General features: G+C 33.1%; 1 protein-coding gene across 1 annotated transcript; it reads left to right on the plus strand.

The window, feature by feature from the left end:
• The first annotated feature begins 1,290 nt into the window (after positions 1-1,290).
• On the plus strand, positions 1,291-22,394 carry LOC148620431 (uncharacterized). The gene is made up of 19 exons (XM_088581315.1): positions 1,291-1,435; positions 2,358-2,443; positions 3,289-3,393; positions 5,198-5,258; positions 6,558-6,616; positions 8,023-8,099; positions 8,613-8,664; positions 10,879-10,931; positions 11,367-11,460; positions 15,123-15,274; positions 15,709-15,769; positions 16,308-16,383; positions 17,339-17,448; positions 18,226-18,312; positions 19,203-19,341; positions 19,835-19,966; positions 20,152-20,207; positions 20,855-20,941; positions 22,244-22,394. Exons 1-19 carry the CDS (start codon positions 1,387-1,389, stop codon positions 22,292-22,294), a joined length of 1,587 nt encoding a protein of 528 aa, XP_088437441.1. The 5' UTR covers positions 1,291-1,386; the 3' UTR covers positions 22,295-22,394.
• The last annotated feature ends 459 nt before the right edge of the window (positions 22,395-22,853 follow it).

Raw genomic sequence — 22,853 nt, forward strand, 5'->3', positions numbered from 1 at the left:
AAACTTTTGAAATTATAACTTCAGTCATGTCGCTACATAATAGCTTACAAATGTAATTGGAAGAGGTTAAGCACTGTGCAAGAAGTCCGTGTTGCGTCGAGAAGTTCTTGCATAACGTAAATTGTATAAGCTGTGATGCAAAACTCTATACCTTCATGAAGGAGTTGAAGGAATGTTGCTACAGAACAATGTACTGTACAAATTAGGGTTTGCCGATAGGTCAATCGTTCTTGTCTGAAATGCATGAAATATTGCTCACAGGACGCAAAGCCGTAATCAATTAATCAATATATTATTTTGGTTTGTAAAACAGATATCTGAGATGTGTTCTTAATATTTGTGTTTTCAAAACGGAATGTTTACTCACCATGTACTATAAAACTAAAATAAGTCAGTAACGATCTCTAGAACTTGAGATTGTTGATAGGTTCATGTGACAAGTTTGCTTGATGGGTTACAAATATATCTATATGCATCTTTATATTGTATCATTCACAAGTTTTCGTTTCTTTGAAGTCCATTTCAAACTGAACAAATCATTGTCATCGAAAGATAGTCAAAATAAATCGTAAAATTTAGAAAAGAAAAACTGTATCTGAAAAACCATGAAAAATTCAAGTACTTCTTTTATTTATAGCAACGGAAATTACTCTGAAGATTCTGTTTCGCAATCGAAAATAATATCGTTGAAATTGATTAAAGGACTTGGACCCATGATTTCGATCATAGAAAAGTATTCATAAGCTAATACTATAATTAGCTGCTTTAGACACACAAATTTTGATAAAAAACAAAATATGAAAACAATAAGCCCGAGTAGGGGTCAAACCAAAAACCTTTAACGCCATTGTAAATGTTAAACCGACTCTCAGATCAGTTGGGGTGTTATATAAGCTGTATAGGTATAATAATTTGTAATTTTAGTGATACAAGTTTTTTTCTACAGATCCCAATGAAATTTGGGATATTTGAGTAAGTGTTGATATTGGCCCTACCAGTGGTCAGAATCCAAGGGAAAATGACCAAGGTCCTTATGAAACACATCAATTTAAACCCGAAAAGCATGTGATTTATTAACATATAACAAATGATCACAATCATAAAATCAAAGTTTAACGTATTTTCATCATCGTTGAATTGCTTTTGGGTAACGAGACGTACACAGTAGCACATGTACTACATGTCTACATGTATGATGTTAAATGAGTTTTCTATTGTATGTTTTTCTGTTTGAAAGTGAGAAACAAACATCAGGTACATGTACATGTACCTAAAACAAAAACATGTTTACCAACGAATTTTTACTTTGTGGCAAAACAAACAAATGCGACAAGTCAAAATATTAAGTACACCATTCTGTGGTCAGTTGCACTTTGTATTTGGAACATGCAGGTTACTATAGGACTTATTGCCATACTTTTGGCCGTAAATTCAGGTAGGATTAATTAGATTAGAAAATTTTGATACCTTGTTGATGAATAGGCATGCACACACGTGCATATTATTGGTTATATTACAAATTTTACACACTTCATACATGTATCTTCAAACATTTCTAAAATTGTCAAATTCATATTATGTATCTTTTTCCACATAAACACTATAAATAAATGGGAACGACTTCATGATGCATGTATATTTATTTACCCATGAACATATACATGTATATACAATGTACGTGTGATTTTTGTATTACATTTCGCAAATTGAAATAAGAAAATTAGAAATCACCGCTCTATTCCGCGAAAGAAAAAAAAAGATAAAACCTATATAGATAAACATAACATTTCTTACTAAGATTTGTGAATTTAAGATCTTGTTTACGAGTAGATGTTGTTATATCAACAATTGAATGTTCTAAGTCTTGTACGAAAAGGGGATTGGATAACGACGCTATCCTGCGTTTTTAAGTTTAAAAAGGTTTCATACATGTATTTTGAGTCAACGATACCAAGAATAAAAATTGATGTGTATGTGATATTTGGCATTGTTACTTTCCTTTTTCGCCTACCCCGAACTTGACTTTTTTATGAGAAACTCAGTTGTTTCTAAAAACAGTGGAAGCTTACCATACCGATGCAACTGGTCCATGCTCCAAGTTTTTAGTTGAGGCTGAATTGCTCATTTACTTTAGTTTCTTAGTACGTATTTTTTATTATTTTATTATTTTATGTTATTTATTGTGTGTGTATATGTCTGTTTTCCTTGTCTAGTCTTTATCCCTGGGTTGCGTTCTTTTGATTTCGATGGAATATTGGTTCCCTTGATAGCTCTTACGTCTTATATCAACTGCACCTACCATTTCGCGTAGATAAGGAAATTGATTTGACTAAAATCATTATAAACCATTTTAACAGGAGCTGCTGCGACAGGTGAATGCAATGCTGTGACATGCACAGATTGTTTCCGAGCGGGACCCGACTGTGCTTGGTGTGCAGCCCCAGTAAGTATATAAATTTATATATTTCATTCCATAAATAGAGTAACTTAGACTTTTTGTACATGCGTAGTGAAATGGACGCATATTGGTCGAGTAGTATAATATTGCATGAGAAACGGATAAATCCATACCGTAATGTATTTATTATACATGTACATGTAATGCTATTTTTAAACAAAACATTTGTGTATTTGTATCATTTGAGTTTATTATAGATTTTTCCGGTAAAGAAGATGTTTATTAAGTACTGTCTGTAACAAAAACCCGAGTACTATATTATATATTTGCATGTAAAATTTCGACGGGATGATACTTTTAATATTGTCAAGTGCATCATGTGAAACATAAATAGGATATCTGAGAAAAATGTGAAATCTGTCGAAGAACCTGCATAACCCTTAAATCTTGATTGCTATACAAATAAATATACGTTGATACCTTCTATTTTCTATACGGCACATGTAACCACCGAGATCAAGTACGTTGGATATTCGATGTTCGATATTCGACATTCAAACTTTTCAATATCAAACTGAATATCAAACGGTAAAATTTAACCGTTTGATATTCAGTTTGATATTGAATTTTACCGTTTGATATTCAGTTTGATATTGAAAAGTTTGAATGTCGAACATCGAACATCGTCGAATATCCAACGTACTTGATCTCAGTCATGTAACCTCATAAAAGTAAACGTATAGACTCAGACAAGCTGACAGACGAACTAGTTTATCATAACGTTCATTTCTTGCACCAATGAAACAATGTATAATATTACTTGTTTTCAACTACAAAATATCAATAAAATGCAATTTTCTATCCTTGCATATTTTTTTTTAATTTATAAGAAGTTTAAAGGTGCGGAATGGCAGCGATGTCAAACTGTCGGTCAGTTCGGAAATCTCTGCCCAAGAAGACAACTATTCCATACTAATACTGAACCTGTAATGCAGGTGAGTTAAACCCCCCCCCCGCTTTTAAGGTTTATCAAAACATGGAGAAAACAAAAACAACAAAACAAAAACAAAACAAAACAAAACAAAACAAACAAACAAATACTTAACAAAAAAACAAGAAAAGAAAAAGAAGAGGTCAAACTTAGAACAGAATTATACTTTCATAAGCCTTCGGGCCATATACCGCTATATATACAGTGCCGAGTAATCAGTCTGTTGTTAAAATCCTTACATTCAAGCATTCACACGTAAACCAAGTCAAGCACTGCGAAGCTGACTGGTTATAACATGTACGTACTTCTTAATTACCATATTAAGTTGTTTCCCAAATTTTCAAACTTAAAAAAAATCATGTCCCGGAATTGAAAAAAAAAAAACACTGTCTTTAAAAAGGAAATTTAACATGCCTTTTATAACTAAACAATACAAATTTGTAGTTAAAGATATGGGACGGTTCAATTTAAATCAAGGAAAAAAAGGGGCAAATTCTTGAACTTTTCTGAAAAAAATATGGATGTCCAAGAATATTTACCGATTTCAAAAATACCCCATGGTTTGCATTGTTAAAAATATGTGTACAAGAAAGAATACAATTGTAGTCTGCTCCAATTAAACAAGGGAATAACACATTATACATATTATCAGACAATTAAAAAAACAAAATAAAACTAGAGGGCCCATGCGAGCCGCATTTGCTCAACTGGTCAGTTGCAAATTACAAGTTTTAATTCATCTTTAAACCGCTTATATTTTTCTAGACCTTTTGTTACGTTTGTCATTTAAAAGCAATGAATGTAATGAGAGGTGTCGTAAAACTTTAAACCCCTTGGGACTTTTGAGTGCCTTCTGTCATGTGTTTTTATGCTTTGCCTATGCGGGACTGGGATATATTTTACTGATCAAGGGAACCACGGTTATAGTGGTAATCAAAAGAAAGTAATCCAGGGACAAAGATCAGACATGGAAAACAGAAATACACAACAAAGAACATAAAGTAACTAAAATCATACATTCAAAGTAACAAAAGCAAATGACCAACTCGGACTCCACTAAAAACTGGGAGCATGGACCAGATGCACCGGTCGGGTAAGCGTCCTCTGCTTTTCTACAGACACCCGCCGAGTTGCGGCTACTCGTAAAGCTAAGAACGAACTTTGAAGTATAATGAGACTGGCCTTGCTCGCTCATACATCTTATGTCTTTTGAAACCAACATTTTATTTCAAAGTACGAATATACATGTACGGATTACTCAGTATCAACATTTCTGGGTGATGCTTGAACAGCTAGGCTATTTTGTTCGCTGATAATGCAAGTGCATGCGTTGAACAGGCCAATTTTAATATTTAGAATCTTGATAATCGATTCTGAGATCAACGATATGACGAAAAAGTCTAGATAAGAAAACGTCTCACACGGAATCTATTTAATCACTAACAAACGTATTTAAAGTAACTTACTTGTATGACATGTATACAGCATCGAGAACGGCGTTTAAAGAGTCACTTGAAAATAAAGACTGCATATTTAGAATTGATTCTTAGCCAAAAGACATCTCACACGGAATGGATTGAATCACAAGAAGTCGTGTAAAAGAGTAATCAAGGGAACCAAAGTTATAGTGGTAATCAAAAAAATGTAATCCAGGGACCAAGACCAGACATGGAAAACAGACATACACAACAAAGAACATTGCACATCGAGAACCAACTATCACCTATCATACATGTATTCCTTTATTATGCAAATTGAAAAAAAACAAAACAAAACAAAACAAAAACAATTTAATATATCTATTTCAGATAAACAAGATAGAGGAAAATCTAGTCAGCATATCAAGTGTGGCGCTTAATCTTCGTTTAAGTATGTATTTAGTAGTATATGGCAATTATCCTTATACATTGTAGATGCCTTGTTTTGAAAGTAATGACAACAGTTTGTTAAGAATGCATAAACAGGAATACCATGTTTATTAAGGAACTTTGTCATACTTTTTTCTGTCTTCCATACATGTACATGTACATGTAGAACGCCTCAGTGGTCTCAAGGTAGAGTGCTCGCCTTGAGTGCAGGAGTTCGTGTATTCGATCCCAGGCCGAGTCACACCAAAGACTGAAAAAAATGGTAGTCACTTCTTCTCCGTGCAGGCGGTATTTAGGTCTAGAATGACGACTTGAAGGCTCAAAATAATGTGTCCGAGTTGTGTGACATGCCTACGGGCTGTTGCTTCTGTGAACGAACTAACACAATAAAGATCTGACTCAGCAGGTCGGACAAGAACAAGGTCTGTTCGATTAGTCAATCGCTTTCGTCCTGAAATGCATGAAATATCTACTACATGTATAAGGCGTTAAAACTTAATCAATCAATCAATCAATGTTCCATAATCTTTAATTAATCGATGTGCTAACGTTTCATTGTAATATGTTCAAGAACTGATATTTTATTATATTCTGTAAATTCACAAATTATTGTGAAAAATGCGACGGATTTCAACTTGCAACAATAATGATCTCATTGAGGAATTTTCAATTTTTGTAATCATTAACATTTATCATAACCGTACAAATTAAAATTGCGTTTTTTGCTAGAAATACAAAAATTATGGATGCAATAATTTCCAATATAAGATTAAGTTTTATCAATAACGTCAACTGTCGTTTTAAGTACCAGTCCACATAAAATTCAGACACTGCCAATAGTAAAATGATTCATGGTGTAGAAAAACCAACGGAACAAACAATGCTTTTTTAATCTACTTAATATGCTATTAATTTCATAACGATGTTTATTTCTGTGATCAGATCTGCACTTTTGAGAAAATCTTACATTTATCTTCCACTTAAATCATTCAAATCAAACAAAATCAAGAACGATAACTCTTGCAAAGAGCCAATATGTACAATCTATGTAATTTTCATCTCAAAAGCGCAACTTCTCAATGAAAAGACTAAGACTAGTTATTTGAACAGTAACTGTTGCTGAGCAAAAAATAAAACTGAATTTGGTGGGTTTCTTACATGCATCTATCACCTTCTGCCTGATTTTTATAAAGACTGGTACTTAAATCGAAACATTGGTTTGATTATATTTCACAAAAAATACTTTTAGCGGTTGTGCGATCCACTTACAATATAGAACTTTAGTGTATTCGTATTTCAGATAGTTCAGTGACTTTCCCAGTAACAGTAATGGTGCCCAAAGATTCCAGACGTGGAAAGGTGATTTATGATATTCAACTATTTCTACCTTTTCAATTTTCATGGCATGATTTTATTCGCTTTGAGGTTTGTTGTCCAATTTAGACGACATTTCTTGACCTACACTTAGATCGATGGTAAAGGAAAACTATTGACCAAATTACACTACAAACCCGGTAACTTTTCATTCCATATTGTCAACTTTCCTTTCATCTATGACAACATCCCTTCAGCACCTGCGTATGGAGTTTTCATATCACAACTCATGCGTTATAACTAGGCAGACTTTTTTGTATCGCACTATACTTCTTACAATTAGGCTTCTGGAGCAAGATTATGTTTCTACAAGATGAAAGTCATCACTACAGTTTTATGGTCGTCATCACGAACTCGTGGATCGTTACGGGTATCCATCTGCACCATGAAATCGGATTTGTTCAACGTGTCATAGCTTTCCTTTTTTCTTCCGTCTACCCCAGACTTGACTTTTTATGAGCAACTCGGCGGGATGTTTGCAGGAAAGTAATGGACGCTAACCCAACCGGTGCACATGGTCGTTACTCCCAGTTTTTACTCGTTTTCTTTTGTTACTTTGTGTGCATGATTTTGGATATACATGTATTATATTATTTTATGTTCTGTGTTGTGTTTGTCTGGTCTTTGTTCCTTGATTACATTCTTTTGATTTCCGCTAAAATCTTGGTTCCATTGATTACGCTTTCAAGGCGACAAGTATCAAACCAAAACACAACAGAGAAAAAGGTGGTTCCAGAGCTTGCTTTGGCTTCATTAATTTTATTACACCATGGTTTCCAGATATCTATAATATGTTGGAACTTGAAAAATCATCACTTTGATCATGACTAGTTATTCGGTAAGGTGTGGTTACATGTACCTCAACTACGGTAATGTAACAGTTATACTTATTCACAATATTGTAATTTCCAACTTTAATTTTAACTTGATTTTACAACATACATGTTCATGTAAGAACAACTCGGTTAACAGAACGAATAACTATTGGTGTATTGGACCCGTACCCAAAGGCTTGGTACGGAATCCGGGTGCTTCATTTAGTCTTTTATTTTTTTTTAATTTAAGAGCAACAGGTACATGTATTGTTTATTTGTGAGTCGGGACTTACATCTATTTTGTTTGAAATGAAAAAGGGCTTGACCAGAATTTTTTGTAAGATATAAAAAACAGTTCTTTGGAATTCAAGAATGAGGGAGTTAGAACATCCAATAAAATATAAAACACAGGAAGTAAAAATGACTCCAGTCTTCCGATAATGATCAAATGAATGAGCTCGCCATTACAAAATTTACTTTATCTATTTTATTTCTACAGAGTGACATAGAAAGCTAATAGAATATTCAATACACCAAGATAGAGAAATAAAATAGTTTTTTTTATTTTCATTTCAGGAAAATGTTGTAATTATTGGTTGGAGGTCCGGAAACAAACCGGTGGTACTTAATATAGATTCTGATTGCAAAAAAAAGTAAATTTAATTATTTTTCGTAAATATCATGCAGTATACTTGTTTATGCTCCTACCTTTCTTAGAGCTATTATGATAATATTGTTTCTTAAACAACGAATCCAGTACATTGAAAATTTCAGTTACACATATTACAAAAACGCAAACCAATACGCTTGCAAGGGATGAAAGCGATAGATGTCTAAAATTGACCTGGGTGTGTATGTGGAGGCTGGGTAAGTGTGTGTGTGTGTGTGGGGGGGGTGTCAGTGGAAATTTCCAGCCGTTGACATAAAGATTTCACACAGTGAATTGTTGTCTTTTAATTTGTTTTTATTTTTGTTTCTTTATATAAATTTCTGTAAACAAAATTCCTTGTGATATAAGGGTTTCCTCGTCGCCATATCCACTCTCGTTATATAGACATTCCATAATTGAAAACGAAATAATAATTGAAATAATTGAAAAATTGTTTTATCTATTCATTGGTAATACTTCTGAATATATATTTGTAGCATGTATCATAACATTTCAGATCTCGCAGTGGAAAAAAATTTTCCTGTAAGAAAATCAAAAGAAGACATCAGGTAGGAATTCAATAAGACAGGCATAACCTTGCAGACTAGACTGGCCTTATCAATTGATATGTCACTATGTCCTAGTAGACACGTGGCCACCTCTTTGAGAACTAATTTATCACATATATTATAATTTTCAATATCTGTTCCACGTGATTTGCAGCGATCATTTCCTGCTCGGTGTTTTCAGGTTATATTACAGCATTATTACGTAAAGTTTTTCATTTTGGCGTAGCCAAAGTCCAATATTTCTAGCCGAGGACCAATAACTCAGCCAGTATGGAAAACCTTACGCAAATATACCTTTATTGATTAACTAGTCTAATACGATTAGCCAATATGGATTTTAACCAGTCCAATATGACGTATTGGTTAAAACCGTACTGCAAGGCTAAATCACGTATTGGACGGCTGAATCTATATTGGAAGGCTATATCCCGTATTGGCGCACTTCTTTATTGTATTTCCAGCTTTGATCATATTTAGGCCAATATTCGAACGTTAGTCAATAATTTTCAAAAATTACCCTTACATACAGATTCTCCTTCTGTAATGAGTGGTGTAATTTATTTTTCCACTAGAGATGGTAAAATTGAAATTTTCATCTTGTGAGCCCTAGCGAGCATGATAAAATCTTAATTTTACCATAGAGAGTAGAAAAATGATTTAAGCCAAGAATAGGCTGATGGAAAATTGCTTTTATTCCATGAAATCTGTAGAAACCTCGGGAAAGGTAAAGTGGCAGGAAAACTCTCGTAGAAATTAAATCACCACCCGGTGGTTAAAAAGCCACGTGTATTCACTGGCTTAGAATGGGAAAAAGGATAATTTGATATCACGTTTTACTTAGCAAATAGTTCAAGATGCTTAGGTTCATATGAAATAATTATCTTGTTAACAAAGTTTACAGTTGTAAGTGAATTTTGTTCACTCTTGTATATTGTAGATTGAATAAATTAATGATTTCCACATCTTTTTACTGTGATAGTTCATTTATTCGTGTTTACCAATTTCATCATACAAATGAATGGAAAACTTCCTTTTCGTTGGGAACTAAATTTTGTATTAACCAAACTCTCGAAAACCATGCAAATTGGTACCCCACGAATAATAATACTATCACGGTAATAACAGACATACATGTAAAACATGTAGACCCGAACAATATTGTGATAACTACATTTTGTATCAATGAGAATCGAAACACTGAAAGAAATAATTAAAAATGTTCCTTTATATTGCAATTTATCGATTAACGTTCGAATATTAGCCTAAATAGGATCAAACGGCCAATACAATACAAAATAAAAAAAATGCACCAAATACGGCCTTTACCTCTCAAAAACGGGATTTAGCCATCCAATACGGTTTTACAAGCCCAATACGCATATTGGCCTGGTTAAGATCAATATTGGCCTAGGCCAATATGACGTATTGGGCTAGTTGGTCAGTAAAGGTATATTTGCATGAGGTTTTCCATATTGGCCGAGTTATTCGTCCTCGATTAGTCATATTGCTAGCCTCGGACCAATAACTAAACTAATATGGACAATCTTACGTAATAATACTATAACACACAGGGCATGCAATAAACCTTCCAAAATGTGCCAATATTGATTTCCATACGGACCGGTCATTTTTATCACCCATTTGGAATTCATTTGGATTTTATCATCCATTTCATTATCATTGCCTGAATATAGCTGAAATATTGCTGCTCTGGCGTTCAACCCCAATAATCAATCAATCAATCTTAATTTGAAAGCAATGCGGTACATATAATTTCATAATTTACATGTTAGAAATAACGTAAAAAAATACCGAAGCGTCACCAGTTGAATGATTCAAGTACGTCAAAATACCAAACCTTGGCCTAAACGTGAGCACTTATCAGTAACGACCTACTTACACAATGTAGCCAACTGAATAATATAGATTACGCATAAAAAAAACTGAAGATGAGGGAAACAAGACGTCACGCAAAAAATCAAAGCAGGATCAGTATGAACTCTCTCTCTCTCTCTCTCTCTTTTTCACACACACACACACACACACACACGGGAATGACATCAGTTGCTTCGGAAGGGTAAGCACTATCTTTATTTGAAGGTCTTATGATTATTGCTGTAATATTGATATACAATATATATGTGAGAAAATTTGATAAAAATCGTAAGGGTATTTTATATTTTGTTTTGAAATTTTATGATTTCACTTTTACAGGCAATGTTTGAAGTATCTGTCATTTTACGTTCTTGTCCATCAAAACCAAGAGGGTTTGTATTTTACACACTTATTTCAATACATATAGTACACTTATAAAAACAAACCAAAAATTACCAGACCATTATCTGTCTAGAAAATCAGTAGATTCACTTATTTATAAAATTGAAAAAGTCACCGGTATAAGGAAAGAAGTTATGGGTATTTACTTAAGACAATTGAAAAAGAAAAAAAATAAATTGCTAACTCACGTCCCGAACTACTGTTAGTTGTGAACTACAAAATTAGCTTTAACTGCCAAACTTATGGCAAGCCTATTTGTAACATTAGAAAATGAATTTGTAATAATAAAAAATAATTTTTAATAATAGAAAATGCTCATTTTTGCCGATTTAGGTTGCCATACAAACTTATATATCCTTTATCCTATTTCATGAATATAAACTGTTTCTGAATCCAAATATTTTTGATGGCCAATTAATTTTTAGGCGATATAAGTTGATTGTAAAGATAGGAAAGGCAAAGAAAATTATCCAAGTTAACATAAGATACGCATGTGAATGTAGACTGAGAGCCAATAAGGTATTTTCAATTTTGTTTTTTTTTTACTATGCAAACTATATGAATGTAGAACGGACCATATAATATAACAAGAATGGATATAGTGAATATGCCAAGGAGACAATAAGAATGAAAAATGACATATAACGCTTGAACTAGTTTTTAAAACAACTGAAAGAGTCTGGAGATAAAGAGTTTAGAAGTCACTTAGTCAGAACTCTCTTTGAATAAATCTAACAACTAAAATCAAAAACAAAACAAAACGAACATGTCAATAAAAAGACGAACTGACAAACACTTGAAAAGTAAAAGAACTTCATATTAATCTCATATATATATAAACTCATTCCCTTACAGTAAAATTCGAACCGCGGCCCGAAGTCCGGCAGTCTAACAATTAACGGCCATGTCAACTTAATTAAGTTAACGCAATAATGTACTACAGTTGCTACAAGAAACGAACATGTACTAGACTTAATATCTGTTATTATGTTCTACTGTAGAAAAGCAATGTTCTACAACTTTTGAAATTTGTTTTTAATTTGGGTCGGTTTATGGTGAATAAACAGCTTTGCATTTAGCGTAAACCGACCCAAAGTTGCTTATGTACCATAAACTAATTGAAAACAATTCTTATTTTTCAATTTAAAAAAAAGATATATCGTTTATATGATATGAAATCAGCACTTTTTTTCACGCGGATCAACAATGTCAACTGTAAATATATTACCCATTTGTAATTTGCATGTAAGTTTTAGTGTATTGGGATACTCAATTGAAGTACTTCTGTAGTAAGGGGCGTAGCTATATTAATATTATTGATTGGATAATATTCCTCGATAACACTGTACTATTCTGATTTCACAAAAAAGATACATTGAAAATAGTGGTTTGTTATGACATGATATAAACATCACATTAGAACCAAAATTTATTCTATACCTCTCACTCTCCTACACTCCCTTTGCAAAACAAGTCTTGACACTCCTGTTTCTGATCCCACCTCATCATTACGCAGACTTGTTGCCATCATTTTGGATATTGGTTTCCACAGACTCTTTAAACCAGTTTGTGTGAAAAGTCAAGATGAAGAAAAACGATCATTTCTTCCACTACCGTTTGTCAACAAAGGTATAGATGCAATTAATTTGGCTAACATCCTCCATCACAAAAACGTTACCAACAAAATTCCCCCATATTTCAAAGACAAATCCATACCAATTATTTTATATTCCTATACTTCACCAAAATCCAAAATTTTCAATTATAAAAGGCTGTTGCAGAACCTCGAGATTGAGGACTTCAAGGCTAAACCACCTGACTGTTCTTGCAAAACCTCTCCATTCAAATATGGTCCTTCTGGTCACGTCGTTACGAGAGATTTAACCATCATCGAAAACGAATATCTGCGTAATATCCTTTCTAAAGGTCCCAAGTACCGTGAACCACGCTCCATAAATTGGAATTATAACTTTAAAGTTCTTATGGGTGCCGTCGAGGACTATGCAAGAAAATGGATAACACGAGAACAAGAAAACATTGATTCTCTGTCAGAGTGGTTAAAGGCCGTGATGTCTTTAATTTTGAAACGAATGAAAGTTTTTAGTAGGTCAATGAGTGCCAAGGCTACATCAGTTTTTAAAGACCTGATGTAGCAAAAACATTGTCTACTATATATGACAAATATGTTGTCGTACCAGCAGACAAAGCCCAAAACAACATTGGTTTTGTCTGCAAAACGTTTTACATCCAATGTTTATTATCAGAGATAGACATAGAAAATAATAGTATTGATAAGACCTATACTGCTACCACACTCTCCAAAGAAGAGATTGTGGAAAACCATAAATCTGTGCTATCCTGTTTTGGTCTTTCTACCAAGGACGATGACTGTGATTTACCATCTATGTACTGGATTTCTAAACACCACCAGAATCCATACAAGCAACGTTTCGTAGATGGATCTGCAAAATATACCACCAAACCTCTTTCAAACCTTTCAACCTCTATACTCACAGTTGTCAAAGAGGGTCTGCAGTCCTACCACAACACTTGTTACTTCCGTAGTGGTATTATTTCAAAGTGGATCCTGAAAAATTCGAAAGATCTTTTGGAAACAACTAGTTCAACACTATTATCTGAATATAATAGCATTAAAACCTATGATTATTCAACACTGTATACTTCTATTCCCCACACTCAGTTAAAATTCCGACTTAAAAACATTATACATCGTTGTTTTTCCAAAAAAGATGGTACACCTAGATACAAATATATAGTTCTTGGTAGAGATTCCTCATACTTTGTAAGAAATAATTCCAAATCATCTTCCAAATATACAGAGGAAGATGTTTACACAATGCTGGAATTTTTAATCTACAACATAATTTTCTAGTGTGGTGGACGTGTTTTTCAACAAACGGTCGGCATTTCAATGGGAACAAATTGTGCTCCTTTACTTGCTGACCTATTCCTTCACTCTTATGAGGCTGACTTTATAGCAGATCTGGCTATATCCTTCAATCTCAGTTTCCGCTTTATAGATGACGTATTATATTTAAACAGTCCTAATTTCGGGGATTTGATACATTGCATATACCCAAAAGAACTTGAGATAAAGGATACTACAGACACTGTTAACTCAGCCTCATATATTGACCTACACTTTGAAATCGATGGTAAAGAAAACTATTGACCAAATTTTACCACAAACGTGATGACTTTTCATTCAGAATTGTCAACTTTCCTTACATCTGTGGCAACATCCCTTCAGCACCTGTGTATGGAGTGTTCATATCACAACTCATACGTTATGCCAGACCTTGCCGGGACTTTTTGTATCCACTAGAACTCTAACAAGTAGGCTTCTGGAACAGGGTTATACTGCTACAAGATTGAAGTCATCACTACAGAAGTTTTATGGTCGTCATCATGAACTAGTGGATCGTTATGGTGTATCCATCTGCACCATGAAAACTGATTTATTCAACGGGTCATAGTTTTCCTTTCCTCGTTTGTCTACCCCGGACTTGACTTTTTATGAGCAACTTTGCGGGTGTTTCTAGAAAAGCAGAGGACGCTAACCCAACCGGTGCACCTGGTTTATGTTCCCAGTTTTAGTGGAGTCCGAGTTGCTCATTTGCTTTTGTTACTTTGTACGTATGGTTTTGGTTGCTTTGTGTTCTTTGTTGTGTATGTCTGTTTTCCATGTCTGGTCTTTGTCTCTGGATTACATTCTTTTGATTACCGCTATAACCTTGGTTCCCTTGATTACTCTTCCCAACTCATTCCGTATTGAAAAGATGGTTAAGGGAATTTCTGACTGGTCTGTATCCTTGGATTGCATTCTTCTGATTTCCGCTAGAATCTCCGTTCCCATGAAAACCCTTTCATTATCTTTTTACTATCATTGAATATGTAAAATCATAAACTTCATCTGTCTCTGCATTCATTAAAAAAGGGTAGCTTTGTCAGTTGCTGTAGATTCATTGAACATGTCGTTTCCCTGCCGAGTTGCCCGGTGCTGCGTTTATGATTTTGTAAGTATTTGTTACCATTTGCTACACGCGTTGTTGAAAAAAATGATAACATAATGTTGTTCATTTAATTGTTACTTTTTTAATTTTAACTAATAAATAGACATATATTTATATCTAAAACAAACATTTGTAATTGTAAAACAGAAAAAGAGGTGTAACTTTAACAGCAAGAAGAGCATTGGAGAAGGTAGCTGCCTGATGGAGTCCCCCATGATTGAGATTGAACCCCCTCCAGAACCAGTGATTGTTGATAAGTGTCCTTATACACATGAGGAATCAAATCTTATGTGCACTAGGTACATGTACATTTATATGCCATGCCATATGTCACATTTGTAAGCTGACTTCGGCAGTTATGGCGAAGTTTAATTTTTATCTATATATGCTAAATAAAAAAAAAACATAATAGAGTATTTTGAGGGGCTTTTTTGTCAATTTTAACTGAAAACAAATTATTGTATTTATAAAATGTACTTGGCATTCGAAAAGACACGTGTCTCCAAATTCAATGTAATTAAACATGTCTGTAAAACGTAACAAAACATGATAATCGGGTTACATGAAATGTTTATGATAAAACTGTAATTAATCTGACAAATCACAGACAAATTGCAACCAAAAATGTCACTATTTACTACTTAACATGCGTAGTGTTGAGAATTTTATTACATTTTCTACATTTGTCAATTTTCATTTGTTCATTTTCAAAATGTAATGTTGATTTGTTCAGTGATACAGAAGAAAATGTTTGTTCTGGTAATGGTCAGTGTGTATGTGGAAGATGTCAATGTGTAAGCAAAACACGTATTTGCCCATTTCAAAAATATACTCAAGACATTTTATAATCTTCATAGTTAACTTAAGGAGGTAGACCAAGGGTAAGGGACATAACTCATGAAATCAGTGATATGTTTGTATCATATTCAATTTCACCAGAGCCTCTCAAGCTTTTGTTTGTTGCAGAATAAAATGAATCCAGGTTAATTTGATGCTTACATAAGATTGATGTAAAATACTGAATACAAATGTTCCAATGATTTTTAAGAGTTGTGTCCCTTACCCTAGGTCTACCTCCTTAAAAACGTACTCAAGTAATTTGTATCCTTTACAGTTGCTTAAAATATTTAGTCGAGTCAGTTTATGGAGTTGCAAAACGAAGATATACTTAAAAATATGTATCAAAGTCATTTTAAAATATCATAATAATAACAAAAATATCTATTGCATAACTTGTTTTACGCCAAATTGATGTTTATTTCTTTTGTTCAAGCACTGGCTGTTAGCAGCTAGGCTCAGTGTTTACAATATTTGTTTTTTTTTTACTTGCAGAATGCAATGTATTATGGAAAGAATTGCGAATGTTCAGGCCATACATGTCCTAGATTTTTAGGTGTCTTGTGCGGAGGTTAGTTATATTAATAGGTTTTGCAATGCAGAGGTTGATTGTGTAAAGGTTCTTTCGAATACTTTTCGGTAAATAAAAACGAACAAACCCCAAGGATAACGAATAAACAATGAAAAAAAAGGCACACACAATAAAGAGCATTAAATACTCAAAATAATGTACACAGTAATCAAGCCTCCCGAACTCCAATTCAATGCCAGTCTTTATAAAAAATCAGACAGAAGGTGATTCATGCATGCCAAAATCTCAAGGAATTCAGTTTTATTTCTTGTTCAGAAACCGTTGTAGGTCACACAACCAGTCTTTGATTTTCATTTGGGGGTTGCGCTTTTGAGATAAAATTTACATACATTGTACATGAAATTAGCACTTTGCAAGAGTTATCGTCCTTGATTTTGTTTGATTTGGTTAATTTGAGTGGGATAATAAAGTGTAGTTTTCTCAAAAGTACAGATATAAATGCAGAAAGGACTATTGTCAAATAAAAATATAGCATATGTAGACCAAAATAGCATTGTCTGATCCATGGGTTTTTCTACACCATGAATCACCTTACTATAGGCAGTGTCTGAATTTCATATGGACTGGTACTTAAAAACTGGCAACCGGTACGGTAATTGTCTTCTAGAAACACCCGCCGAGTTGCTGATAAAATGCAGTCTGAGATAGACGAAAGAGGAAAGCAACGGATAAACCATAACGATCCACCAGTTCATGATGACGATTTAAAGATTTATTTTACTTTATTTGCATAACAACATAATCATATTGAAAACAATTAATTTCATTTTCTTCTTCAACTTATTCATTAATTTCTTTATATGATCCACTGAAGTTACGCAGTATCACTTTAAAAATATGAAAGAAACATGCACAGCAAACCTTGATAAAAATTGATTCGATTAACAACTCGCTTTAGATGTATTGATGAAAACAGTATCTTTTGTCTTCACAGGAATTAGCCATGGAACTTGTGAATGTGGCCAATGTTCATGCAATCAGGGTTATACAGGACTGAATTGTGGCTGTCCTTTGACAAATAGTACATGTCTGTCTATGGACGGGGTAAGTATTGAAAAAAAAATCATTCTATAACAAATAATCACAGATATATTTTATCACTACACCAGTCGTTTAGTCCAACGCTGAGTTGATGTCTGTTTCACCACTCTCGACTCTTTGGTGTGCAATACAAACTGCCACCGAAACTCTTATGGCCATGATGAATAAGGATGAACGGTTTGGATAGCCTTTAAAACATTGTTAAACAAACCATTTCATTTTTAAATGCCTTTATCAAGCCAAGAACAAGTTATTTCCCGGTGTATCTATCCTTGCTTTTTTCAGTTCGAATATGTTTTCATATCTCCCTCCCCCATATGTTAATTAAGTAGTTATTAATATATGCAGGAAGAAATATTCCTCTATCCTTGTCAGTTAAAACTCGATATCTGCATTCGTTCATAACACAAGGTGCAACCTCGGTACACATTGAAAAGTTTAAAGAAGATCAGACATTAAATATCTCGACTTTTAAGGATAACATTTATTTCCCCTCCAAATTGTAACATGTTAATGTAAGCATTATGATTATTTCCATTTAACAATTGCTTAGTTGTTGTTTTTTTTTGTCATAACTGCAGCCCTAATCTGATACCAACTGCAATGTCCTAATCCATCACAAACATTTCTGATTTTAGGTATCTCCCCTCGAAAAAGTAATTGTCGTGGAGAGAATGGATTAGGGGTAAACACTACACTCTGAAAACTATGCTTCTATTGTAATTATGTGCATATTTGTTTTGAAATCAAAGAAATAAGTGATATTAATCTCAATTTCAGACGATATGTAATGGTAAGGGTTACTGTATTTGTGGTACATGTAAATGCAACAGAGGTTTTACTGGTTCCACATGTGAATTATGCTCAGTAAGTAATGTTATGGAAACAACAGATAAGACCAGAGTCGTTATGGCTTAAAATTAAACAATGAAACCTGTCTACATCAAATATCTTTGGACAATAAAATTGTTTTAGTAAAGAACATTAATTAACACTCATATAAATGGGCTTTAATAAGAGTGATTTTTTATATTATTCAGTGTTTTGTTGAGACAGGTTTTATCATATTAATTGTTCACTAAGTGTTTTCATGTAACTAATAAAAAAATGAAACTACTCTTAATATTATTTATCTAGACAATTTTGCTTACTGTAATCTATGTGGTTATCCATGTCTTGGTTCTTGACAATACATTTTTTTTTGTAGCAGAAAATATGTCAAACTGTTTTTTCTTTAATTTGCATTATACGAGTTTTTGCAATAACACACTTTTTGGCAATTGCACATAATCCGAACTAAAGTATAAAAATTAAGTAGTACTCCAGCTAAGAATCATGCAAAATGTCATTCATGGATAATTAGCCTACATATTTTTATTTTTGATATTTTGTTTTAATTGCCATAGTAAACAGAAATTAACATTCAGTTTTTCATATAACCCGTGTTCTTAGGAGATAAAAATTATATAGAATGCACTGTAGATTTCAAAATTAAGGGAGATAACTCTGTCAATGACACCCAAATATAATCGAATCTATTGGATTTTCAATGATGATTATCTCCTAAGAGCTGGCAGATTTGAATGAATAATCACACATTTCATAGCATAGACCCATAAAACAACTTAATTACAAAAATGAAAATATGAAGCCTTTTTTGGTGTGTATCACATTTTTCAGATTTCGCATGATTCTTACAAAGACAGCTACTTAAAAAGTTGTCTATTGTAACATTTGGATATCTATGTTTCATTTAGACGTGTGTTCCGACCTGCCAGCAGTATAAACAATGTTCCGAATGTCTCTCCGTTGTTAGGACAACCATGCCAAGGTCAATGTGTAGTGCTGTTTGTAAGGGAACAATACCAGAATTCAGTATCGTTGACAAACTGCAAGGTATGATCAACATACATATTATATATATATAATTTACTTTATAAATATAATGTTTTCTTTAAAAAATGAAAAGTTTAATAAAATGCCGAAAGTAACTGGGAATATAGATTGTTCAGAACGTACGTAAACGGGATGTTTTTTACATAACCAAGTAAGTCATATTTAAAAATGTACTCTGTAATTTGACTATTTGCACTATCACAATCAAGGAAAAAAGTAAAATGAGTTATGAATTCATTCAAAAACACCAAAAATGAATATTTCAAGGGCGTATAATTTTGTAAAAAGTTTAATTTATCTAGCATTTGAAAAAAATCAATTTCAGTGATGCAGGAATCATATGAAGTTCTTTTCAAAGAAAGAAACCATCGTCAAGTGACGTACAAATGTAATATTGTTAGATGGGTGGATTTCCACTCGCATGTTTCTGATTTTTCCAATATTGCCTGTTTACAGACGTACACTTCAATATATTTGTTCGTCTATTAAACAGAGGTTGAAGGCAGCAAGATCTGTGTTATGAGTGGCATGGAAGGGTTAACACTTAGTTGCCCTTTAAAGTTTGAGGTGAAATCAGAGAGAGGCAGCAACACAGCTGTAGAACTTATCATTGAGAAAAGAAGAGGTACACTAACACACCAGATTGCAACTTACGTTTCGTTTTTTATAAGCATGTTCAACTGTACGCTTGTGAAATCGTTTTGTTATCTTGTATAAATTCGTCAGAATTCCTATTGATTAAGAAGAATTGTAACGTTTGGTGGCCTTGTGCTCACTTACAAATGTATCTGTTAAATATATACATTACAGAATGCATGACATCACAAAAGTGCAGAAGTAACAGCCATTGTGTAGGATTAAATGGGGTATGTATTTTTTACAAGTAATGCGCTTTGTACTCTATAAAATGGATAACACTACTGAACAAACATTAGACTCCTGCCACTTTATGCCGATGATCTACTCACGAAGGTAAAGAGAACTCACTAGCGCGGACAATAAAGTATGTATAGTTTTTTAATTATATCAATGGGATAATCTCATAATCAGTCAACAACCAAACAAGACAATGCAAGAACAAAACATAATGTCGCTTTATACACACATTTTAAATTTGAACGATACCACATTTTCCTTATTTGTTTATTTTTGTGTCCGTGTGCACTTCTTGTGATGTGATATTTGTAATATTTGTCAGGCACGGGCTTTGATTTGTATCATTCATACACAGAAAACATTATATCTAAATTAAATCATCGTTTTTTTGTGAGTATTGCTGTGATTTTGGGAATGAGCAGAAGGATTTGTATTCTTAAAGTTATTTTCATATCTTCTTGAAATAAAAGCTTTACAAAAGACACCTCATATAATATATACCACACAGTTCTGCACAAAAAGGGGCATACTTTAGTGAAATGAAAAACACTACAATATAGAATAAATAGCAAAATAAACGAAATATGAGTACCAATCTCTTAATCATTTATAAATCATCATTATGTTTCTGTTTTAGGTCGTGTGTAATGGCAAAGGAACATGTAATTGTGGTTTTTGTAATTGTGAACCTAGTTATTCTGGTGAAACATGTGGAGAAAACAAGGTAACGAATCAATCCAACATGTTATCGTGAACTTGGTTGTTCTGGTGAAACATTTTGGAGGTTAAGATAACAAACATAAACCAGCATTTAGTTGAATTGGCATTAACAAGTTTTAAATGTCTTAAGGAGTTAGACCCAGGGTATGGGACACAACTCTTACAAATCATCGGAACGTTTGTATTAAGCATTTTATATCAATCTCATCTAAGTATCAAAATAATTGGACTGATTTCATTCTGATTCAAATCAAAGCTTGAAAGGCTTTGGTGAAATTGAATATGATACAAACATATCACTAATTTCAAGAGTTTTGTCCTCTACTCTAGATCTACCTCTTTAAGCAAATGCCAATATCAAGGCATGAACCGGAAAGGTGGAAACAACCTCAATGGTCCTGGCTTGGTATAAGTTTTTTCAACCACAAATAGGTTAATGCACATCTGGACTATACATTTGACTTTGAAGTTTTAAGAAGTATTCTTGCAACCCCCCAGAAAAGAAATTTCATTATAGCGCATTGAATAATACATAGTATGAGTTACTTTGATTTAAAAAAAACGCATATTACTGCTGTTATAAGGTATTTGTTTTTGGTTATACACTGGTTCATGTCTTGCTTTCCATCATATCCATTCTCTGTTTCATCATATGAACTTATTTATGATTGATCTATAAGTCAGAACTTTCATTAAAAGTAAAATCGAAAGGAAATAAAAATGGCTGATTTATGAATGTTAATGTTAATATCTAGGTCAAGGTTTTCGAAATTACGGAGTGAATTGCTTTAAAGCTTTAGATGGAAACAGTTATCGTTATTTAATACTGTTGTATAGCCGTGCTAAGCATACACAAATAATTATATAAGCGAATAGAGTAATGCATTTTTCTCTTAGAATCCGAATAGTATGTTTGAGTGGGATGGTACGCCTCACTGGGATTGTTGCTTCTGTGGGCTTTTAGTATAAAGATTTAGAAAATCGTGTAGGACTAGTGCAAAGTAAACTTCGTTTGTTCGCATTCTGAAATGTATGGAATATTTGATCTAGGACTTTTAACCACTATCAATTAATATCGATCAATTTGCAACATCGATACCGCTTAAACAACTTCGTTACAGTTCAAATCTGCTGATAGTTGACATGCACAATTAAATATCATGCGAGATATAAACTCAGTTTTAATGAAAACTTAATGAAACACAAGCATATGAGAAATACATTGAAGGTTGACCCTGAAGTTTGGTAAAACGATTTGTTCAAATTATGTAAAGTGTAATATTTTATGTATTTTTGTTTATTTCAGTTGGATGCTCAAGAGAGGGAGAAATCAAGTGAAATAAAATTCAACCCATAGGTCTTCATATTGCAGTATTCTTTTTCATTTCAATGACAGTATTTTCATAAGAGTACGATGTGTCATTTTTTTATTTCGTTCAATTAAACTCTTGAAACAATTTATTTGTTATATTATTGTTCGGTTATAATTAATGAATCACCCATTCTGCAACGACTCATATTTTCTAGGACGATTGATAGTGAATGCTTGGGAGTTAACGCCCCTCATGATGATAAAAACTGATACAGTGAATCAATTTCTTTAAATATATAAATTTATTATATTGAAATATTGCAGTGACTTTTCGAATGTGCCATATGTATAAGAAAAATCGATAATTCACATTGTGAAATGAATTCGGCTATTCAAATCTCATACCTTCTCTCTTCGAACAAGTAGAACACTCTTAGGGTTCTGCATCATGCATGATCATATTTTGTTCATGTGCTTGACTGATTTAACCTATTTGTTATCCTATTATAATATCTATCGTCATAGAGACACTTCCTTCGAATAGTTTCAACTAAATTAAATCAACTCGGCAAGTGTTGTTTGAAGAGGAGTTATCAGGTTCAAG

This window comes from Perna viridis, chromosome 4 (assembly GCF_037379345.1).
Source record: "Perna viridis isolate PV_CMFRI_1.1 ecotype Kerala chromosome 4, ASM3737934v1, whole genome shotgun sequence".
Classification (NCBI taxonomy): Eukaryota; Metazoa; Mollusca; class Bivalvia; order Mytilida; family Mytilidae; genus Perna; species Perna viridis.

Excerpts from the sequence above, each read along its gene's own strand:
- LOC148620431 (XM_088581315.1), top strand. The coding sequence starts at position 1,387 with ATGCAGGTTACTATAGGACTTATTGCCATACTTTTGGCCGTAAATTCA. Across the intron at positions 8,100-8,612 it reads GATTCTGATTGCAAAAAAAA|ATCTCGCAGTGGAAAAAAAT; the intron begins GTAAATTTAATT and ends ATAACATTTCAG. Across the intron at positions 16,384-17,338 it reads TTTAGGTGTCTTGTGCGGAG|GAATTAGCCATGGAACTTGT; the intron begins GTTAGTTATATT and ends TTGTCTTCACAG.